Here is a 22,401-nt window from a genome sequence, read left to right on the forward strand (position 1 = left end):
TTTACAGCTCCATCTGTAGTGAAATGTGCTATAAAAATTAAATTGTATCGTATTGTATTGTATTGTACAAGATAAGCGGTGTGGATGATGACATGACTATTATTTTCATCTTTAATATATTTTTAAAAGCGCCCCCCTGACTGTGGCACAACTACGGTGAGAGGAGAGGGGGCGTTGGCACACAATCGGGGGTGGAAGGCGTTCTCCAAGTGCTCATTGGTTGGGAAACAAGCTGGTTGTGTTCACTCTCATAACGGGCGCAAATTCCCATTTCTCCATGTGCGCATGTACGAAAATACTAAAAGAAAGAAAAAAGTTGCTTTAGTGTCTAATTTGAGCAAAATAAGAAATAAAATTAGTGTTAAATTGTCTACAATTTTTGATCTCTGAGATTTTAGTGGAAGTATAGCAGAGACATTTTTTACCTGAGAACTATATTTTGAATGTAGAAAAAAAAGAAAGAGGTAACCAGGATTAAGAGCAGGTCAACAAATCTCAGATTGCGATCAATCCTCACAATAAATAGGTGAGAAATGAGCACAAGCACAGGTCTCAATTCCCGGACATCTTCCATTACGGGCCAGAAGCTGATTTGAAGGTCTCAAGGCACTGAGCATCAATGGCCCTTCTGTCTTATGACGCTGCCTCTCTCGCTTTTATTTGCTTTCTCTCCTGGAACACATACAAGGCCATCAATTCAAAGGCAGGCCTTATCCCTCAAGAGCATTCCCTGAGGTCCCTGGTTCGCCCGCTACTGCTTGCCTGGGATTGAAGTGAGAGACTTCAGGCGTTGCCCACTTTTAACTTGATGATGAAAGCGTCACAGAACCATCCGTAGGGGGTTTGTGGTCAGGTGAAGGGAGCAACCATTTGAATCTTGCACAAAAAAAAAACCTCTACTCTAAATTTCAAACGCAAGTTAAAACAAAAAATGGAAACTTTCATTAGGGTCCTAACTAGAATATGCCATCCATTTAAAAATACAGTGCTGCCTCAACTTTTCACCTGACTTTTTCAAGATCCAAGCGATCTCCAGGACTGGACTGTAGCACTCAAAATTTACCCTGACATTTTTGGCTTCGATCACCCTAAGCCCACTTGAGCATTCATGAATACAGCGATTGCACATGTGCTTGTGCCTGCTCAAGCTTGCAACCACCTCTGTACCTGAGAAGTTATTGTTTCTCATACCATCCACAGTCAGCCTTCCATTTAAAAATGCACACAATATCCACAATTTTGCTCAACACAATCATAATACAAACCGCATCCAAGTCAGATGCAATGTATTGCCGAGCTCAATTTACTAGATAATGCCTTTTTATTTGCTGTTCCTTTACTTTTGCCACTTGCATCTCATAACCAGCCCTGGCAACCATAGCCTTGCCATTGATGTTGATTCGTTCAGTGAGCTTTCTATTTTGTTAATGGATTAATATGGGCTCCCCTTTAAATTATGGGCCCATCTCTCTATTAAAATGGTGGAAAATGATTAGATAGCGCAACAGTGGCCCCAAAAAATGCCGGGCATCTATTTGATTTAAGCTAGATGGTATTTCGCGAGGAGGTTCATCAAACGCACCAGGGCCGATTCATGGGCCGGATTAAAATCAACCGCAGCCTTTGTAAATCGAATCATTTTAAAAAAATTGTCACCCCCCCCCACCTCCCGCCCCAAATATTGGCATCCGGCCAGGGAAAACTGCCCAGTATTAACATGATTAAAATGATACATTTTAAATTATTATAACTTGTGCTTCTTCACATGCCATATCTTTTTACTTTCGTGAAATGTATTTTATTTTATGACCTCACGCAAACAAAAATCTAATTTGTGCCTAGACCACCATCAAACCTACCTGTACTCAAATCATATCTTAAAAACACGTTAGTAGAAGCGGTCTATACCGTTGCACTTGTCCAAACTTGTTGAATGTATCGAAAGTGCCAATGTAATTTGTGTCACTCGGGACTGTGTCGTGAGGAGGAGGAGGAGGGTTGATGACACCATCAGGCATCGAGAGAAGAGCGCACTTACTGTTACACTTTGGGCAGGGAGGCTTCAGAAAAGCGCAGCGTGCTCTTCGCTTTGCACTCATCCGCGCGCGCAAAAAAAAAAAGAAAAATATATTAAGAAGTCAGCATGTCGACGGCACACCGATCCTGCCCTCCCCACCGGACAGACTGTGGTAGTCTCTCTCTTTGTCTATCTCCATCCATCCAGCAGCCTGTATGCGCTCTGCTCCTCCGTGCATGAGGCTTTCGATCCGCCGACAGAGGAGGTGCTGCCCGCCGCTTTTTTTCCGCTGGATGGACCGACGCCGTCTCGGCTCGGATTTAACTCCTATCTACTTTTAAACGGTGAGATAACCGCTTTGTCCCCTTTAATGCCAGCCAAGGTGTTTCTCCGAACGCGTTAAGGTGATGGGAAACTTTAGATATTGATAAGTGGACTAAAACAAAAATGCTATTATTTACTTCCCCCGATTAAAGATGACAAAGTCAAATGATTTATGCCTCAAAAATGTCAATTTACATTTACATCAGACTTCCACAGGTAGTAAACCTTAACTGAACTGCTACTGCTCAAAGAGACTATTTTCTTAAAAATAAAATAATAAAAATGAAATTGACAGCATGTCAGTCTAGTGGTTAGCAAGTGTGCCTCTCAGTAGAGAGGTTCTGGTTTCAAATCTCAGTCCTTCCTGTGTGGAGTTTGCACGTTCTGCATTGTGCTTGCAAATGGGACTTGAGGTTCTTCCATCCACTGATGGGGCAGTATACTGGGTCAAGGTTAGAACGTCTGCCTCACAGTCAAGAGTTTCTGGCGTTCTTCCCACTCCGGCTTCCTCCCACATTTCAAAAACATGCCCAGAAGACTCCTGTGAGGTGCGATGAGGTTCATGGCTGGTGAGGCACTTCTCCTCTGGAGTCGGTTAAATAAGTTTGAACCCAAAATAGCCTGTATTTAAATTACTATCTTCATTGAAACATAAACAAGGTCAAATTGCGTTATTTTTTAAAGAAATATATGTTTTCTAAGCTTTTAGTTATTTTTCAACCAATTCCACATTATTCAACAATGTTATAGCAAGGAATGCAAAAGAATATGTAATATATGTATATTGAATATGTAATCTGGCATGTTCATCGTTGTTGGGTCGTTGTTGTTGTTTTGTCGGCAGATATATATATATTTTTTTAATTAAAAAACCCATTTGATCTTCAGTTCATATTCAGAACAATATGAGCCCCAATTAAAAAATTACATAGCTGTCTGGTGTCATACCTGCAAATCAGGTGTCGCTAACAAACCAATCCGTGGCAAAATCGTTAAAGAGTTTGTTGGTTGATTGAAGATGTCATCTAAGTTTTGCTTTGTATGACTATGGGCTTTCTTTCCTCATTGTGCCACATCTTTTGTGTGAGTGGTCACTGGAGACACTGAACATTAAATGCCTCTTTTCACTTCTTACCCAGGCATTTGAACAGCAAACACTGAATCAGACATTTTAATGATGAGACAATTGACAATAATTGTATTGAATAAAAAATCAATGTAATAAAACTAAAATGGGATCGCATTTGATATAATTACTATATGTTTTTATTTTATTTTACACGTCACAAGCAGTGAATGGCCAGGAGGGGGCAGCACTGCCTCACTTGCCTACATTGACTGCAAGTCCCTTAAAGACTAAAATTGGCTAATGTAAATGTTTTTTTTTTTTGTCTATATGTGCCTAGTGCTTGTTCATTATGCTGCCGGTGACCACCCTGCTTGTGCAGCCCCTCAGCAACACTGATGAGGACAGACTTTATCGAAAATTATGGATGGCTCTCCATTTGTGTAATAAAATAAGGCAGCCGCAGCACTGAGTAGTGATTAGCACATCTGACTCACAGTTGAGAGGGTCTGGGTTTGACTCTCAGCTCAGGCCATCCTGTGTGGCATTTGCATGTTAATCTCCATTTTTGCCTGGGTTTACTTCTCGTCCACATCTTCCATCCGCAGTACATTCCATGAACATGTTAGGTTCATTGAAGTCTCTAAATTCTCCATATAGGTGTGAATATGACTGGAAGCTATATGCTGTGCAATTGGCTGCCAACCAGCCCAGGGTAGACCTTGCTTCTCTTGCCAAGTCAGCTGGGATAGGCTCCAGCTCGCCTGCGACCCTAATGAAGATGAGCGATATAGAAAATGGATGGGTCTCCACGGGTGCAAATCTTATTTAAAAGGAAATGCAATATTCTCCTAAATATTGACAAATATTTGCATCCTGTATTTATGTGAATTCATCTATTTGCAGATTTTTGGATTCTATCCTTTTCTGTTTGCCAACAAAACTTACCTATTCACTGTTTTTGTGATGGCGACAAAAGCCTTGTCGTGACATTGCGGAACTATGTTGAAGTGACGCCTCCCCTATAAGGTGCCAATATTAGACATTTTTCGGGGCGTCAGTCGCTTGAGCTTGAGCTCTCTATTTCGTGATAACAACTAACTATAATCGTTCTACTGTGCTGCAGCTAATGTTTTTTTTTCTCATTCTCCCCACCCTTATCCTGAAGATGTCAGCCGATTTTGAGGCTCCCTGAAGGTGAGGAGCACTTCTTCCAGGACTCGCCATGGCTACGGGAGTCGCCGCATGGCTCCCCTTCGCCCGGGCGGCAGCCATTGGCTGGATGCCCGTCGCCAGCTGCCCCATGCCGGTGGCGCCGCGAGACCACCGCCGCCGGCAGGACGAGCTCATTGTCCTTAACGTCAGCGGCCGTCGATTCCAAACCTGGAGGACCACTCTGGACAGATACCCGGATACCCTGCTCGGCAGCTCTGAGAAGGACTTTTTCTACAATGAGCAAACCAAGGAGTACTTCTTCGACCGAGACCCGGACGCCTTCCGGAGCATACTAAACTTCTACAGGACCGGGAAGCTGCACTTCCCGCGGCATGAATGCATCTCGGCCTACGACGAGGAGCTGACCTTCTTTGGCATCGTCCCGGAGATCATCGGCGACTGCTGCTATGAAGAATACAAAGATCGGAAGCGGGAGAACCTGGAGCGGCTTCAAGACGACCAGGAGGAGAACAAAGATGTCAAGTTACCCCACATGAACATCAGAGAAACCATGTGGCGTGCGTTTGAGAACCCTCATACCTCCACCATGGCGCTGGTGTTCTACTACGTCACCGGCTTCTTCATCGCCATCTCCGTCATCACCAACGTGGTGGAGACGGTGCCGTGCGGCTCCACCCCTACTCAGAAGAACATGCCGTGCGGCGAACGCTATACGGTGGCGTTCTTCTGCATGGACACGGCCTGTGTCATGATCTTCACGGTGGAGTACCTCCTGCGCTTGTTCGCGGCGCCCAGCCGCTACCGCTTCATGCGCTCCGTGATGAGCATCATCGACGTGGTGGCCATCTTGCCGTATTACATCGGCCTGGTGATGACCGACAACGAGGACGTGAGCGGCGCCTTTGTCACGCTGCGGGTCTTCCGCGTCTTTCGCATCTTCAAGTTCTCGCGCCACTCGCAGGGCCTGCGCATACTGGGCTACACGCTCAAGAGCTGCGCCTCGGAGCTGGGCTTCCTGCTTTTTTCACTCACCATGGCCATCATCATCTTCGCCACGGTCATGTTCTACGCCGAGAAGGGCTCCAGCTCGAGCAAGTTTACCAGCATTCCGGCGTCTTTCTGGTACACCATTGTCACGATGACCACGCTAGGGTAAGTCCCTGACAACACCTATTTATTGTGCAACCATGCCAGATATCACGTCCAGTCTTTGCGGAGCTACGTGGCCACCATTGGCACCTCCATGGCTACGTGTAGGTGAAGATTTTGATGAACGGGATTCTGTGGTCGATAATTTATTTTCACACTGAATTTTACCGGGCCTCTTATATGCCATGCCTCAATACATCATCATATCGATCATCCTTCCATTACAATCATGCACAGCGCTTCACCGGGGCTAGGGGGTACAAAAGACCTGTCAGAAATTTATCCTAACCACCTACAGCATTTTATTTGTTTATTTATTTTTTTATGCTTTCATGTATTTAAGTTTAAAAATATGAAAAAGTTCAAAACTAGCCATTCTGTTCCAATACCATACCTTTTCCCATGTTTGTGCTGTAGCTGTACCCTGTGTGTGTTTGAGAGGGCACGAAGATACAGGAAAAACAAAAAATTACTTATAAACATGTTTACTTAACACATTTTTTAATATATTGGTGTAATGTAGGCCAAATCTTTTTTTTTTTTATTTGCGCATGCACAAGTCAATACCCCATGGCACTGTGGGGGGGGAAAAAAGCATTTTAGCATTTAGCCTACATTTTTCTTTCATATGGACATACTTGTGGTGTGTTTCATACTGTTATTGAAAAAAAAACGAGAGAACCTCTCGAGTATGTGAAGTTATAAAAATCACTTTTTTTTCTCAAACCTCCCACCACATATCGGTCATTGCATTGCTTCTTCATCTTCCAAAAGCAAAAGACCAGGGGCTGACACTTCTAGTGTCAGTTGCAACTTCTTCTCAATCATTTTAAGCCCGTGGTAGCGAAAGCGAAAACGAAGCTATGCTGCTGTTTACATTTTTTTTTTTTTCAAAATGCCGCAGGTGGCCAACAGTAAGCCATTTTAGTTCTATGTGTCACAACCTTTACAGGTGAACTTAACTTGACCCTCTTGAAACCATTCAATGCACATGGCCAGCCGTGCAATCTTTTTGCACTTTTTGCAAAATTTGCTGTTGTAATCGGCCGATAATATATTGTGACGCACTAAACTCAGTGGATGCGTCCCTCGGAGAACAATTTTTTAAAAGCCTCACAATGGCAATTAAGGTACATTGATAATGTTAGGTGGTGTCTTGGTCTAATGTAATGAAACATGTAACCGCCAAAGTGAAGAGGACTATTTAAATACCAATTCTAACTGAACCAGGAAATGCATTGATCGATTCATGGATTAAACACCTATTTCTGTGCCAGGCTCATCAATTAATTGGGCATGGAAGTAGACTTTTCCCTGAAAATCCTTGTGGCATCCTTCATTTGCTTTAAACTCTGGTTGGTCATAGCACACACCTGAGTATGCCATGACTGAGTCGGCCAAACAGAAAACCACACATCCGCTGCCTTGGGAGTGTAGAGCACTAACTGTTGATCTGAAATTCCGGGCTGCCAATTCGCGTCAGACTGGCATTGGTTATACCGTATTTTCTGGGCCATAGGGCGCTCTTCAAAGTCCCTAATCTTCCCCAAAACAATCAAAGCGCCTTGTAAAGCAATGCACCCATTATATGGACTGAGCAACACTCTCGACCACCAACCCTTTTACTCATTGGGCTGTTCGGAGTGCATGTTCGCACTCCCTGCTGGACAAAGTCTGAGTCGTCTATGCTTCTAATTGACCGTGACTTATATATTATGTGACTATGGTGTTTGGGTGATGGTGTAGGAGAAAGCTGGACAAAAGGGCATCTGTCCACAATGTTGTAGTCTGTCTTATCATTTATGTTATTGCAAGCAAGAAACGTCCCAGGTTTAGACAACAGACTGCAAAAAGCCCAAAGCACAACAGCACATCTCTCTAAACAGCCATGCACATCTCTCTAAACAGCCATGTGATTGGCTGAGTCTGAGTGCCTCCCAAGAAGCCATTGCTGTAATCTTTTTGTGTTATTTTTATTTCTTTTGGGCATATAGATGGCATGAGAGATACATGTTTTGTGTCTTTGTGTCATTGTTTGCTTGTATGCTGAGTTTTTTTTGGGTTTTGATTTGAAACCGTGACTCTAAGGAGTGTGGTGACCAGTGATGTCCCTCCCCTGACGTTGTCTAGTAGACTATTGCCAAGACACCTTTTATTGGTTAGAGTCATTGTTATTGGCAGTGATTCTTAATAGTTTCATGACATCTGTCATTGAAACGGGGTTATACCTCTGGCAACATATATTTATGGGATTGAGTCCTGGTGAGCTGGCATCAGAGCTACCCCGAGCAGCTTAGCTAGCGCGAGCAGCTGAGCTAGCGCCTTGTAGTGCGGCACGCCTAGTATATGCATTAAATACGGAAATAGCACCCTCAACTGGTGTTGCGCCGTAAAAATACGGTATATAACCCGAATTGTAAAAATACGTTATATAACCCGAAACATATTCATTTTTGGGATGTGGACGGAGCATTCTAAAATTACAAGCCCTCTCTATCCCAACAGGATGACTCTTCAACATGCATATTAAACTATTATTGATCGGCCAATCAAGGTGCACCTGATACATTTATGTCGACCGAGGGAATTGGATTAGCTGGGAAACTTTTAGATAACTTACTCCAAGATCCCTCATTGTAGACTAACCAATGGCAGACCCCAGGATGTATTTCTCACTTTTGGTAAAGTTTTGTGTTCCGTACCTGCTATTTAGCGCTAAGCTAACTTGGGAGGGTTTGTCTCTCCGACCAAACGTCCAAGTTTGAAAAGTCCTGTGCTAGGATGGTGTCAGAGGCCAACAGCAAAGAAACAACTGATTGCTTAACCATTTAATTTCATGCTCTTGAGCAGGTATAAGACAGCATTAATTTTTAATGGCCAATTTGTCTCAATATGAGTCACCACTGATTTCTAGAAGAGTAGGCTCTTTTGAGGTTACAAATGATTAGTAATCAAAATTGAGACAAATATTATTATAAATATGATGATTATCCTTATTATTATATAACATTATTGGCACTGTTATTATTATGAATATTATTCCCTAAATCAATTGAATTCATAACCTCATCTACAAATGGGCACAAAAGTTTGCCCATATCTGCAATACAGCTTGCCAATATGTTTTTCAATGTAAGTGCACTTCAAAATATCATCGCAATCAAATTACACCATCACGAAAAACAGTCATTTTAATAACTGCTCTTACACACTAATGAAATAAGAGTTTTTTTGTTTCTTTTTAATTGTGGTTTATGCCGACTGGTGACCTCCCATAAGAAACATATTTACGGCCGTGGTGCTCAGAGTAAGAAAAGAACAACTGCTTTGTGCGGAATTGATTTAAAGGCATCATAAACTCCACAGCAGTGTGTTTTGAGCCCGAAGGCAAAGAGTCCCAGGAGGCTTCTTCTGTCACATTTATTATCATTCAACACGCTTAATATTTCACGAGCTCGCCGAACTCCATGGCCATGACCCAAGGGGTGAATGAGAACGTGCTGCTAAAGTTTGGCGGCAAACTGAAAAGAATGATAGTCTTTCAACACTTTCTTTTAATGAGAGTCAATACAATATTATTATTTTAAAGGGCAGTTTTTGCCATGAAACTTTGAAATGGACGTCATTAGTTTGGGAAGGTGTATCGAAGGAAATGTGTTTTTGAGATTGATTTCATGTTTTCAGTAGGATTTTTACTTAAACATTTGCAGAGTTATTACTATTAGACATGCATTGTACATGCAAATTGTGAAATATAATCAATGGTTGGTATTTTTAGCCACATAGGCATCTGAAAAGTCTGATGGAATAGATTTTTCATTGATTTTCCACTGTTGCTGCCTCCATTCACACACACACACACACCCCCACGCACACACCTACACATTCACGTACACAGTCACACCAGATAACATGGGGCTCCAGGAGATGATACTTCAACCACTATGCCCTGTGTGGGTTACATTTGTAAATGAAGTGAAACCTCCATTGTGCTTAAATAATCAGTATTTCAAAAAAAAAGTTTTTGCAAAAAAAAACCCCCAAAAAACTGTAATGTAATTTTCATTGTTATCCGACTATTCAATGAATTGCTGGAATAATCCATCCATTATCGAAGCCGCTTATCCTCACGAGGGCCGCGGGCATGCTGAAGCCTGACCCAGGTGTCTTCAGACAGAAGGTGGGGTCTAATCTGGATTGGTTGGCAGCCAATCGAAGGGCGCACAAAGACATCCAAACATCAACTCTCACACTCATACCGAGGGACAATATCGAGTGTTCAATCAACCTACCACGCATGTCTTTGGACTGTGGGAGGAAACCGGGGTACCTGGAGAAAAACCACGCAGGCACGGGGAGAACATGCCACGTAGGACGGCCGGAGGCCGAACCCCTGCACCTCTGAAATGTGACGCCATGCTGGCGCTGGAATTGTTGATAAAATAATTGATTCTAAAAAGTGATTTATTTATTTATTTATAAAAGTGATTAATGATAGCCCTAAACCCACACTTGCCCTCTGGTAAAGTAATATTTACAGAAATACCTGTATTTGCATTAAAACACTTAAAGGTCATTATTATAAAACAATCAAATGAAAAATACATGGGCCTGCCGTCTTGTGACGATTGATTCTTACTCCCCTGCGCAAGAGTTCATTACTTGACATTCGTAACCTCAAAACATCATATGCTGTTACCGCCGTAAACCATTTATTCTTTACTTGAATAGTACACAAGATTATGGGTCCATTCAACAGCCCTGAGCCCCAAGCCACAAGCTGAGCTACACTGTATTTGTTTACAAAGCAGCTTTTGGCTAGAATCCTTTACCTGATATGCTCCACGTGGGAAGTCGGTTCATCTCTGTACGACAACGAATATTCCAGCACCCCAAAAATAGAAATATGTTAGATGAGTGACTGGTGGTGCGGTGGGACGCTTGCCTGACTTCAGTGCAGGCAGAGTTGGTTCAGTTCCCTCTCAGTGATCGTGTTGATGTGAAAGTGAATGGTTGTCTGTCTCTACATGTTCCCTAAGATTGACCGGAAAACTGTCTAGAGCAGGAGTGGGCAAACTTTCTGATTGGCGGGCAACAATGGGTTCTAAAATTTGACAGAGGGGCCGGACCAGGAGCAGATGGATGGAGTGTTTCGGTAACCACAACTCATCTGAGAAAAAAAAGACATTTAATTTTAAATGAAAGTGAAAAAGCATTACAACAATATATATGTCTTTGAAAAACCACAGTATTTAGAAAATAAAACATTAACAAGGTTTATTCGATCAATTTTTTTCAAGTTCGGCGGGCCAGATTAAAACGTTTAACGGGCCGCCATGGTTTGCCCACACCTGGTCTAGGGTATAGTTTTGCCTATAGCTTTTTCCCAAGTCAACGGGGATAGAATCCAGGATCCCGCGACCCTGAACACGATAAACAGGAAAGTGGATGAATGGATGTTTTTGATTGCCTGTATTGTTTTTGTTTTGAATGGTCCAGGTAAACACAAAGCATGATGACTGGCAAAGTTGCTGCTGTTTATCGGAGTGCGCTAACCGCCTCTTTAACTGCATTATTTAGCATGTCTAACTTTACTGTTCTAAAGCCACAGAGCAAAACTAGGTGGAGGTCCAAGTCGTTACTGGGTTGTAATCATGCCCACCAGTCCAGACGGGACGATCCGTCACGTCGTGCCTCATTTGGTCTGTAATGAAAAGCATGACGTGACCTTGTAACTTTTTACAGCTCTGGAGCTCTCTGCATTGCCCGTGCTGGTCTTTTCTGGATTAAATAAAATGTCGCTAATGATAACCAGAACTGAAGTGAGCTGAATGAAGGCTGGGCTCTTCATATTGGGCAAAGTTGTTGTTTTTTTCATTCCGTTGACATGCACTGCTTACTTGAGCTATTTTGCTCTCATAATAATTGTTTACAAAAGCAATGTATTTTCAACAAAAAGGGACTTTTTTTCCTCAGAGAATTTTTTTTTTGCCACATTATCTAGATTTGTGTTTCATCAGATCATAATTTGCAGAAGTTTATGCAAGTTAATGCTGAGTTAAAAAGTTAAAGGAATGCTATCCGGGGCAGTAAAGCAAATCCTACAATGGAAAAAAAAAAACAAGGCACAAAACTGTTTTCGCATAAGGTCATTTTTTTCTTGAGGGGTGGGCTGCGGTGGTGGGGGCGATAAGATAAAAATTGGAAATCGGAACCCAAGGCTGAACTTGAGACTCCCTTTCACTGAAGACTGACTGAATTTTCTTGTTCTATAGTGTTTCTGCATCTGTGTCTGCTTGGTAAAGCTACTTCCCATGGACCTTTGTAAATGTATATGAAAAAAAGAGAGAATGCCAAGGTGAAAGCATTGTGCACAATTTTGATCCACAAACAATGTATTGGAGTGAGGCAGCATTATGTGCAAGCCACAATAGATTCTATCCATTCTCTGACAAAAAAAAAAAGGAAATAAAATCAGCCGCATTGCCATTCAAGGACATCCTCAGAAAAATAATACTGAATGCGTGTTCAAGGCACAGGCATACGGAAAGACAATTCGACAAACATCATATCAAGGAACTCTCACAATCTGTTTTTTAGTATTCATATTCTTCAAGTGAGATTCTATTTAAACTAATGTAATTTTATCTTCAAATACTCAACTTAGTTCCAGCACAGCCCCCGCATAAACTGATGATAGCAATATCTTCTCAGTATTCTGTTGCTGGCAGCCCACCACTCTCCATCTGCCTTTGATCGTAATAACTAAAACATCTTGTCTTCTTTTCTCCGCTAACTTTGTACTGCTGTTTTTTTTTTTTTCAATTTAAATCTGCCAAAGCCAAGCTATTCAAAGAAAAACAGCAGTAGGTGTAACTACAAATTATTTATGGCTACTGCTTGAAATTAACAACAAACCCTTCAATCATGCGGCTATGCTCACAGGGGATGAGTTCACCAATATGCACATCTGCCAGTACAATATGTATTTAATGTGAAGCGAATCCTTGTGACTACAGAATATTCCTGGAATGATTTTTATGAATTGAGCTGCAAAAGTGCACCTCGGTGGAAAACATGTTTGCCTCTGAATTCCGAGGTTCCGGGTCTCCCCATGCATGGGTGGGTTTTCTCTGGTTATTCTGACATCCTCACACCTTCCAAGGTTCATTGAATGCTAAAAAGTGTCCATGATTGAATGGTTGTATGTCTATATGTGCCCTGCCATTAAGTGGCGACCACTCCTTTGTATGACCAGCATCTCTCGCCATAAGTCTTGTGGAACAGGCTCCATCTCATCCGAGATCCTGCTAAACCCCGCGTGAGCAAGCATTTGGTGACAGAGGCAAGCAAAACTAGAACAAAACATCGAACAGAGCCCCGTCTCTGTTGAGCGACCGTTTGCTTTGGCTGCTTGGGTTGAGATGGAAAGACAGAATAGGGAGACAGAGAAAGAAAACAGGTTAGACGGGTTGATCTACCGGGGGACGAACGGGAGAACAATGGGAACAACAACAGCTGTATCAACAACAGTAATTATCCCATGACGACAGCAATGACGATGTTCCGCTAACGCCGCCGTCCATGGCCTCTCTTGACTAATCTTCCCCACCACTCAAATCTGAGCAAGGCCTGAACATGGCCTTTAATAATGGCATGTGATTATGAAAATGACTTCATCGTCATAGTCACAGGGAACGCCTATCCACCTTCAACAATTTAACAGCACTAGCAATACGAAGTTAGCATTAGCACTGTTAACAGGTGATTGTTCACCAAGGCAGTTAAGTTGGTCGCATGACTTTTTTTTGGGGGATTGTTACTATAACACTAGAGCTCAGACGTGCACCCAAATTCAGTTATTGCTATTTGTGTACCATTTAAACATCAAGTCCCGAATCAACTCAAATGGGTTACTAATTGTACTTTTGCCGAGAAAGACATCATAGTCCGTAAAATCAAATGTGCAATTGATCATAATGGTGAATTGAGTGCAGTTGCTGTATATATCACTTTATCTACACCATAATCATTTTTTGAAAACATCAGAGTCTTCACCAATGGCTAACGCAGTCACGTCACTCAACGCAAACGTCGTCCTTTTCAGTATAAAATAACTCCCTATAACCAACAAAACCTTCAATGTTTTATTCCGCCCAACTTTAATTCCATCTGCTCGTGTTGTAGCAGCTGCTAGCTAATGCTAAGCTAACCTAGGAATTTTCAGCACTGGTCCGGCATCCAAGTTTGCAAAGTCCCTTGCTAAGACAATGTTGCCTAGATGGGCTACATTGACTGACTCCTTAATTTAATGCTCATAGCGCGATTTCACGCATAATACACACACAATACAGGGGGCTGTAAAAGTAACAAAAAAGAGGATGTTGGTGAGCATAGAAGAGAAAAGGGAAAAATGATACTGTAAGCTACGCACTGGTTAGCGTTTTCTTTTTGGCGTAGTTATGATCAACAGTAATCCTTTGTGTTCTGAATAAAGGCTTTGTGACTAGCTTGGTCTGATTCATTCCGCAACACTACAATACGTCACACATACTGAGACGTGAGTGTTGCCCACCAAACAGTCCTCCGTGACAATATGCAAAAATATGCTACGACCTTTTCTATTTCAGTCATTACCGATTTGGTGGCAATATGTGGAGGAGCAGGAAGACAAGGCAGGATGAATCACGACCGGAAACATGACAGGACAAAAGATATGTGACGTCCGTCAGCAACAATGAACAGACAGAATGAAAGAAAACAGGGAACTAATGATTGACAAGAAAATGAGGTCCTCCTGGACAAGATGTGAGTGGCTGGAAGAAGCAGATTGGTAGACACAAGGAACAAGGATGACAAGAACGGGTGGAAAATTTTGATCAGAATAATATTAAAACATGAATAAACAGTAAATTATATTAACAAAAACACGGATCATGACAGGACTTTCTACCTTAGTTTTCAGCAAAACTCAGGTAAAGCAACATTGCGGACGTATGTGCTGATCGTGTTGAAGTGTGTGGATGAGTACACTGCAAATTACTGACACAACGTCAGTCACGCCTTCGGTTTATGGTTGGTTGTTTTTCCTCACGCCTCTTGCAAATCACATTAGATGCGCAAGATGCGGCCAGAGAGGGCTGATTTATTCACAGATTATTTTACTCATGTATCATTGTCAAGACGTACTGAAACCCATAATGTGCCGGTTATGGCCCACGAGCCATATGTTTGAGAGTCCTGATCTACATCATGTGTCCATAGCTACTAAGAGGCGCTTTAACGAGATGCTTAACAAATTATTGTTGCACTTGAATAAAGTTGGAGAGCTAGTGACACAGGCAGATGGAGAAGAAGCTGATAAATCCCGACTAAACCTCTCCTCCCTGGATATATTACTCTTCAGAAACACCACATACTTTCGTTTATATAACACATTTATATTCATTTTTTTTATCTGTCCTTTTCCTGCCTGCAACTTGTCAATATCTATCCAACAAAATCTCAATCCCAGTTTATTTTGCACCCTCTTATTAATAATTCATAACCCACATAAAGCGAGAAGTATCCTTTTTTTTTATTTTGTTGAGCTTCCTGAATAGAGTCATTTGAAATCTTCCTTACTCCTTATTTTTCTACACTTTTACCGAACGTCAACCACACCCCACTTAAGTGGGATATCCGCATCAACCTAAAGTATATTCAAATTGTATCAGCCTGAAGTATATTAAAAATGATTTCTTGACCTCCCACACTGAAAACTCAAATCTGAACAAGATTAATTATTGAAAATCAAGACAAAATGAATTTCCTAATTTGGCAATATGCTTCTTCTTCCTTTCAGTTATTTTTTGTTTGAGGGGTTTTCCCTCAATAACCTTAATAATGGACATTATTGAAGACATTTTAATACTGGTTATGAGTAAGTTAAGCTTAATATAAGAAAGTCCATAATTCTTTTTATGCAATCATTGTTTTTTGTTTATTTTGTTTGTTTTTTAGCTTTGGAATGGATGATATATTTGGATGATATATTTACTTGTTTCAAGAAATCAAGTCAAAATGTTCTGTTCAATTGCCAGATAATTTTGCTTAAATCATTCAAAACATCAATTATTTTATGACTTTTTCCTTTATGTAGCTCCATTTTTTGCAGTGCAGAGGAAGTAAGGTTCACTCAAAGAAAATTGTTTGCATTTATGGCTAGTGCTACTCATTTAATGTATGTCCTCCGCCCCGAAGAAAGACGAGCCGCCCCAATGCTCCTTCTGGACTATAAATATTATAATTAGTCTATAAAAATTGTTATGAGTACATCTCTGCATAATATTGTATCCTCGCTAATATTAAAGAAAACAAAATGAAATATAAATCTGCTGAATATCTTTACTAACATGGTTTATAGTGCCACTGCCACCTACTGATGTGGATGTGCAATTACACTTTATTCTACTCCAGGAAAGAAAAGTACATTTTTTTTATATATATATTATGGGCATCTTCACCATTTCTGCGGTCATTGAGTAAATGCCCGGTGCTGGGGGAGATATGGGAAGGCGGGATGAATCTAGAAGCAAAGTATGCGCCTGTCCAGTGTGTTCAATCAAGCTCAGGTGACTGATAAAAGCCCTTGCATTGAACAAACACAAAGTCCGCTTCTGCAGCTTTCTGTGGGCCGCATAGCCAGCTTGGTGGCATCAACGGCATGGGTTTTCAAAGACTTATCATCCTCCTTGTGATTCTCCATGAGCTAAGTGCAGAGCATTCACCCATTGTGAAAGGCGGAGATCCATTTCAAATGCAGTCTGCTAATCTGACACCTGATCCAGACAATACATTCATGACCAGTAGTACACAGAGAGTGTATGTTCGACCGAGTCTTCCACACCTCAGCAAAGACCATGGATCCAATAATGAGAAAATATTAATGAGGTGTGCAGTGAAATCTGACTTGGTTGGTATAATTGGAGTGAGCCTCCCAGTTGTAGAGTCCCGGTCCTGGACGTGAGGTTTCTTCTGTAGTGGCAAAGTGAGAAAAAAAAATGTTGCCATGCATGTAGGTCATGTTCCCATCGCTGCCTTAATCAGTGGCTATATATAATCCGCTTTCTTCTGAGAGACTTTTAAGATGGCCTCCCTCTGTGCGTTTGCCTCGACGTCTCTATTAGACTAAGTGGACCGGGCCCAAGGGCCAGCGTCAGAAAAAAGGAGAGGTCAGACGTTTATTGGACCTCCTTAGTCAAAAGGAATACGAGAGAAGAAAGATGAGAAAGGCAGAGCGACACCCATTGTCCTTAAATGTAGCTTCAACTTCGGCTCCCTAGGGGAGAAAAAGAAGTCTTAGACGTTTTGGATATTGCGAAACAAACATGGAAGTAAACAACGAGGCGCTCAACAGAAACTCTGGACTGGTAAAAGGGAAATTGAATCTTTCAACACTTAATAAGCTTTTTATTGCCTTTTTCTCCCTTAAAATATTAGAAGTATTATTGTGCAGTGAAACCACAAAAGGCGAAACGCTTAACTGCATTATTGCACTTTTTTTTTTTGTGAATTTATTGACTTTTCAGTAACATTTCCAAACAACTACGTGAAGAAAAAAAATATTTCTTTGAATGCCATCAAAGCGAGTCTTCAATAATCAACATGTTCCTGCCAACAGCATCTTAGTTTCTTTCTTCTCAGAGATTGTGTAGCTATTCAGTGGCATGAATAACTGGGTGATTTTGTTGCCTCGTTCAACCCCGAGGTCAAAACGAGTGCTGCTTGTGGGAAATTGGAAATATTCCTTCCTTTATTGGGCCAAGATGCTCTTGCAGCCAATTTGTCAGGATGCTGCTTTCTAATAATAGTCATATAATGTAACACGGTGCCTGTGTTATTTCATTCCACACCAAAACTTCATTTGAAAAAATGTAATTATTGTAAAGGATTGCAGGTACTGTAACACTAAGTGGCCTAAATGACCAAAGCTAAATTGATCAGATGCTACACGTGCGTAGTACGTTAGACCTCTGGTTGCCCCTCACATCTGTCTCAACATCCTTGAGCAAGCTGCACACTCTTCAGACATTAGCGAGTCTTTTACCTTTGGGCCAGTGTACTCACAATCACGTCTTAATTTATCAGGTCTGCAAAGTAACCGAAAAGCAAGTTTGTCACACTGGATGGACAATATTAATGAAAATTAAAAGTATCCATGAAAACTACCAGCTTCATATCATTTGTGTTGTTTGTGTCACATGACAGATGAGACTCAATTCTTAGCATGTTGGTCTTAAACGGATTTTTGCCAGAATCTCACTTGTCTTGGATGTGCCTGAAGGATCAAGGCCCAAGGAGGCTCCATTGAGATTCTGGTCTATTGTTAACGGGATTTAAAAAAAAAAAAAAATAAATAAAAACTGCAACCCCCAAATTTTTTGGGGGGTATCAGAGTCTCTTTGTGGTTAAAGATTGGGCAGTTGGCTTGGTAGCACGAAGGCTGAGACTCAAAAGTTGAGAACTTATGTAAGTACTTAAGTATTGTGTGACTGCTTGGCCTCTTGGGTAAAGCATCTGACTTTGGATCAGAAGATTAAGGTTTTCAGTTTGTTCATGGGCCAGGTTTTGGCTGTTAACTTAGTAACAAGAAGGTCAAGGCCTTCTTTCAAAGATGGATGCCAGAAGAGACTCCACGGACCAGAAAATTCAGCTCATTCCTTCATGGGAGTGAAAAGAAATCCACCTTTGTGTCCTTTTGTAGTTGAGGTTTGGCTGTTGGCTCGGTAACGGAAGTCCCAGAGTTCCTTTTTAAGACCAGGTCTTTGGCTACCCTGAACGTTGAAAGCTGCTGTCAAGTAGATGTTCTTTTTGTGAGTTTACGGTCTAAAGACAAAGGTGTCTGAGTTTGAATCAGGAGACAGGAGACTTTTTTTAATCTCGTTTGTCTCATCTTGCTACTCAGCTAACTGTAAAAAAGTCTTGACAATTTATGTATGTGAATGGAATAGTGAAAAAGGAATCTGAAGTTGGTTCACAAGTTTGATCTGTGGTTGAGGTTTTCCTCTTAAAAGTATTGTTGTTGAAACCAACTGAGCTCAGGTTGTAATCAGCAGAAGAAGACAAAGTGGACATGTACAGTAGATGAGAGGACTTTTGATAGTAAAAAGAGGGTGAAAAAGGATGTGAGGCCTACAAGGAAGTAAGAGCCTTTATTGCCTCCTGGCAAAGTTTCCTATCTGACGGTGTTGGCGTCAGGACACAAAGAAGAACCTTGAATGGCACCACATGCTCTGTTTTCTGGCTTATTTTTAGCGGCTTGGCCCTTATCTCACAACACAGGCTGCAAAGGGTTTAACTGGGTACGAGGTACACTGTAAAAAAAACAACTGATATCTCTCAACGCACTGTGATGGAAGATACAGACAGGTCATCATACAGTTACAGTGAGCTAAAGGGCAAGACTATGAAAATAAATAAATTAAAAAAAAAAGTATATATATATATATATATATATATATATATATATATATATATATATATATATATATATATATGTGTGTGTGTGTGTATATATGTACATGTACTTTCGGGTGTGTTAATTCCACGGAGCGCGGCCCTCTCACGAGTGAGTATCCAATCACTAGTCGCGTTCATCACCTTCAACATAAGGCCAGCGAGAATGCTCACTGTAACCAACTTGTGATCTGATTGGCTATCGCAACTGTCTATCACCTGTAAAACCCCCACATTAATACAGAACAGGGCACAGGCTGAAACCCACCTTTGTGTTAGGTGACGACCACTCTCCCACCTGAGCCATGACAGCCTCACTCGCAGGAAAATTCTGTCTAACAGTGGAAACATTGTTAACATCTTTGGGCAAACTATGACTTCCACTATTAAATATTGGAACATGAATACAACTCCATAAATGTTTTTAGTTATTTGTTTCTATTAAATTCTACAACTACTCCTTAGACAAGATACATGCGGACTGACAGTTGGCAAATTGAACATTTTTTCTTCCACATTCTCGGATGACTCTTAAAGATTATCCTGAGTGATGATCCTGTGATTCGCGGTACACTAAGAGTGATTTTATTTTTTCTCTTCCCTGGTCTGCTTATTAAATGGTCAGTTCCAGCAATCGTAAATAATAATATTTTTTTATCTATATTTACAATCATAAGTCATCCCTTCGTCCATATGTGTGTGGTCAACAATGAGTTTGGCTTTATGTTCAGTGATGTACTTATCATAAAACGTAAAAAAAGATAAGAAAGTCTTACTTCTAAGCAGGTTCCATATTTAAGTGGGAAGCCGTATTTCTAAATCTGTTACAAATTGCTAACCGTCTCACTCTTCCAGTGTTATGCAGAGTGTCCGTAAATTGGCACTTAAAGTTGATGCAATAGAATATATCTTCTTAAAACAACTGAAGAATATCCTGGGAGATAAGCTCCTATTTTGTGCCCCACTTTTGAATGACACGACTCAAGATATCGGTTGCAGTGTGAAAGGAGAGAGCAGCTTGCATGACTGTTTGTGTTGATTTTAAATTGCTTTGTTTTTCGAGCAATACGACTTGGCAAGAAACGCTCGCAGACGGCAGAATTTCAAATCAGGAGAAATGTGTGTTTGTTCTAACTCGGCGAAGGGAGCACATTTATAGGTTGTCCATCTTGTAATATTTAAAAACACATCTTCATTGACACTTAGGCCTTTTAACAAGCTTTTCTGGAAATGTTGGTTTCACAATGAACCTAATGGATCCACGCTGCTGTTTCATTTGTTTGACATCGATTTTTATTTCGGCTGTACAATCTAGGGTAGGAAGAGAAAATTCAATGCCTAAAATTCAGGTCATGTGAGGACATGTTCATGGTTAGCACTCAACGGGCCTTTTTATTCAATAATTCACTGATTTGATGAAAGGAAGAACATTATTGGGAATTATATGATATGAAAAGGCATGTTTACGTGTTACATGTTTTAATTCCCTTTCAATGACAATGAGAGATGGCATTTCAGAATATAAAAATAAGTACGGAACATTTCCAATCAATTCTTTTCGACTCTGACGTTCGCGGGTGTGAATGGTTGCGGGATGAGCATGTCTGCCCCACAGTTCTAAGAAACGTGGTTTGAATTTGACCTTCCTGTGCGAAGTAGCCATGTTCTCTCTGTGCGTGTTTGTGCGTGTGTGTGTGTGTTAGGGGACACCTGCTTCCTCCCTCTGTTTTAAAAACGGCATGTTAAGTTCATTGAAGACTAAATTGTCGATAGATGTGAACGTGAGCAAGAATTTTTTTTTTTTGCTTGTATGTGGCCTCTGATTGGCTTGCAATCAGTTATGGACAGCCTGCTTCTCATCAAAGGTCAACTGGAATAGGCTTCTGCACACCAGTAACCCTCATCAGAAAAAGCAGTAGGTGTGTGCAGTTTAAAAAGTTTGGGAAACGCTGTAGTCGAGTGATTACTTTTAACAAGGGAACCAGTACATTTTGAAAAGCAGCTGGGTTGAAGATTGCCCACTTATTTTACTGGCGGAGACACAATCCATTTCATTTGTCATCTGGCACATTTTTTTTTTTTTTTTTTTTTAAAGTCTCCAAAGTGCCAATTTTTTGATGCGTGATAAACTGCGTCTGTGGAATTCATTTTACGACTATCTAATCTATTTTGGGAGTTTCAAATGTCTGGAGTGTGAAAACAAAGAGCAAATTCTCACCAGAGGGACTTGAATTCTCCCTCAGGTAAGACTTGTAACCACAAATGAATTCCAATTGCTTCTTCATTGCCGCGCCAAGTTGTTTACAACGGCGCATGTCGGAGGAAAAAGTTTGATTTATGCCTCGCTCTCAGCCATTTGTTTTCTTCTGCTCGATGCCCACCGTTTAGGAATGCGAAAACCCAAGCGGCGCAAAACACAATCTCAAGCGAAGCGCTTCAGCGTAAAGGAGACCATAAAAGTTGTGTAGGTTAGAGTTGTTGTATTAGCGAGATTCATGAAAACAGCAACAGCCCGCGACAGCTGTTCATTTTTACATTCTCACGCCTGGACCGGCAGATTGCTTCTCTAATGAGCAACAGAGTGATAATGTGTCACGTCGGTAATAGTGGGTGCCAACAATGAAATAATACATCAGCTTGTCACGGTGTCACATAGCTGTGTTTGGCTACGGAAAAACTGGAATGTGATGGACTTTTAAACACAATGTGCTCGAACTTCACGGTCCATTTAGTGCTTCATAAAAACACAATAAAATAGTCCTGTTTGGAAATATCGTCAATGCACTGCAAAGGGATCACCCAAAGATCGTAAAACCATTAAAAAAAGCCATATACAATGTCACATGTTTGTTTTTTGTTTTTATTATAATTTTTTTTTTTAAATGTGCGAGACCCCAAAAAATGAGCAAGTGTGTTGTGCTCTTTGCGTGCAGTGTAGAGTAACCCCCTGCCAGATTCACCTATTTGGCCTTTTTTTTGTATTTTGTTTTCTTTTTTTTAAACATGCCCACCTATTTTTGCATTTGCATTTTTGATGCTCTTTCTATAACACTGTGACGATGCAAAATGGCAAAAATGCTTTCTCTAAATAGGAGATGGTCTAAAGGAGGTATTACTACGTTTAGCCTGGGTTGTTAGTGGAAGTTGGGAAAGGCTTCATGTGTCCATGTAC

At 41.1% G+C, this 22,401-nt stretch overlaps 1 protein-coding gene across 2 annotated transcripts in view; it reads left to right on the forward strand.

Annotated features, from left to right (window-relative positions):
- Positions 1–2,054: 2,054 nt before the first annotated feature.
- The window catches only part of LOC148327632 (A-type voltage-gated potassium channel KCND3-like), a 61,441-nt gene continuing 41,094 nt past the window's right edge, over positions 2,055–22,401 (forward strand). The window contains exons 1-3 of one of the 2 annotated variants that reach the window (XM_088310004.1): positions 2,055–2,361; positions 4,576–5,472; positions 5,545–5,735. In XM_088310004.1, the coding sequence (XP_088166130.1) occupies positions 4,633–5,472; positions 5,545–5,735 (1,031 nt within the window). In that variant the 5' untranslated portion in view covers positions 2,055–2,361; positions 4,576–4,632. Of the gene's footprint in view, positions 2,362–4,575; positions 5,736–22,401 lie in introns of both variants that reach the window. The other variant, XM_088310003.1, reaches the window with a different exon arrangement.

The sequence above is a fragment of the Idiotropiscis lumnitzeri genome, chromosome 11 (genome assembly GCF_059441095.1).
Source record: "Idiotropiscis lumnitzeri isolate Australia: NSW breed Sydney's pygmy pipehorse chromosome 11, RoL_Ilum_1.0, whole genome shotgun sequence".
Lineage (NCBI taxonomy): Eukaryota > Metazoa > Chordata > Actinopteri > Syngnathiformes > Syngnathidae > Idiotropiscis > Idiotropiscis lumnitzeri.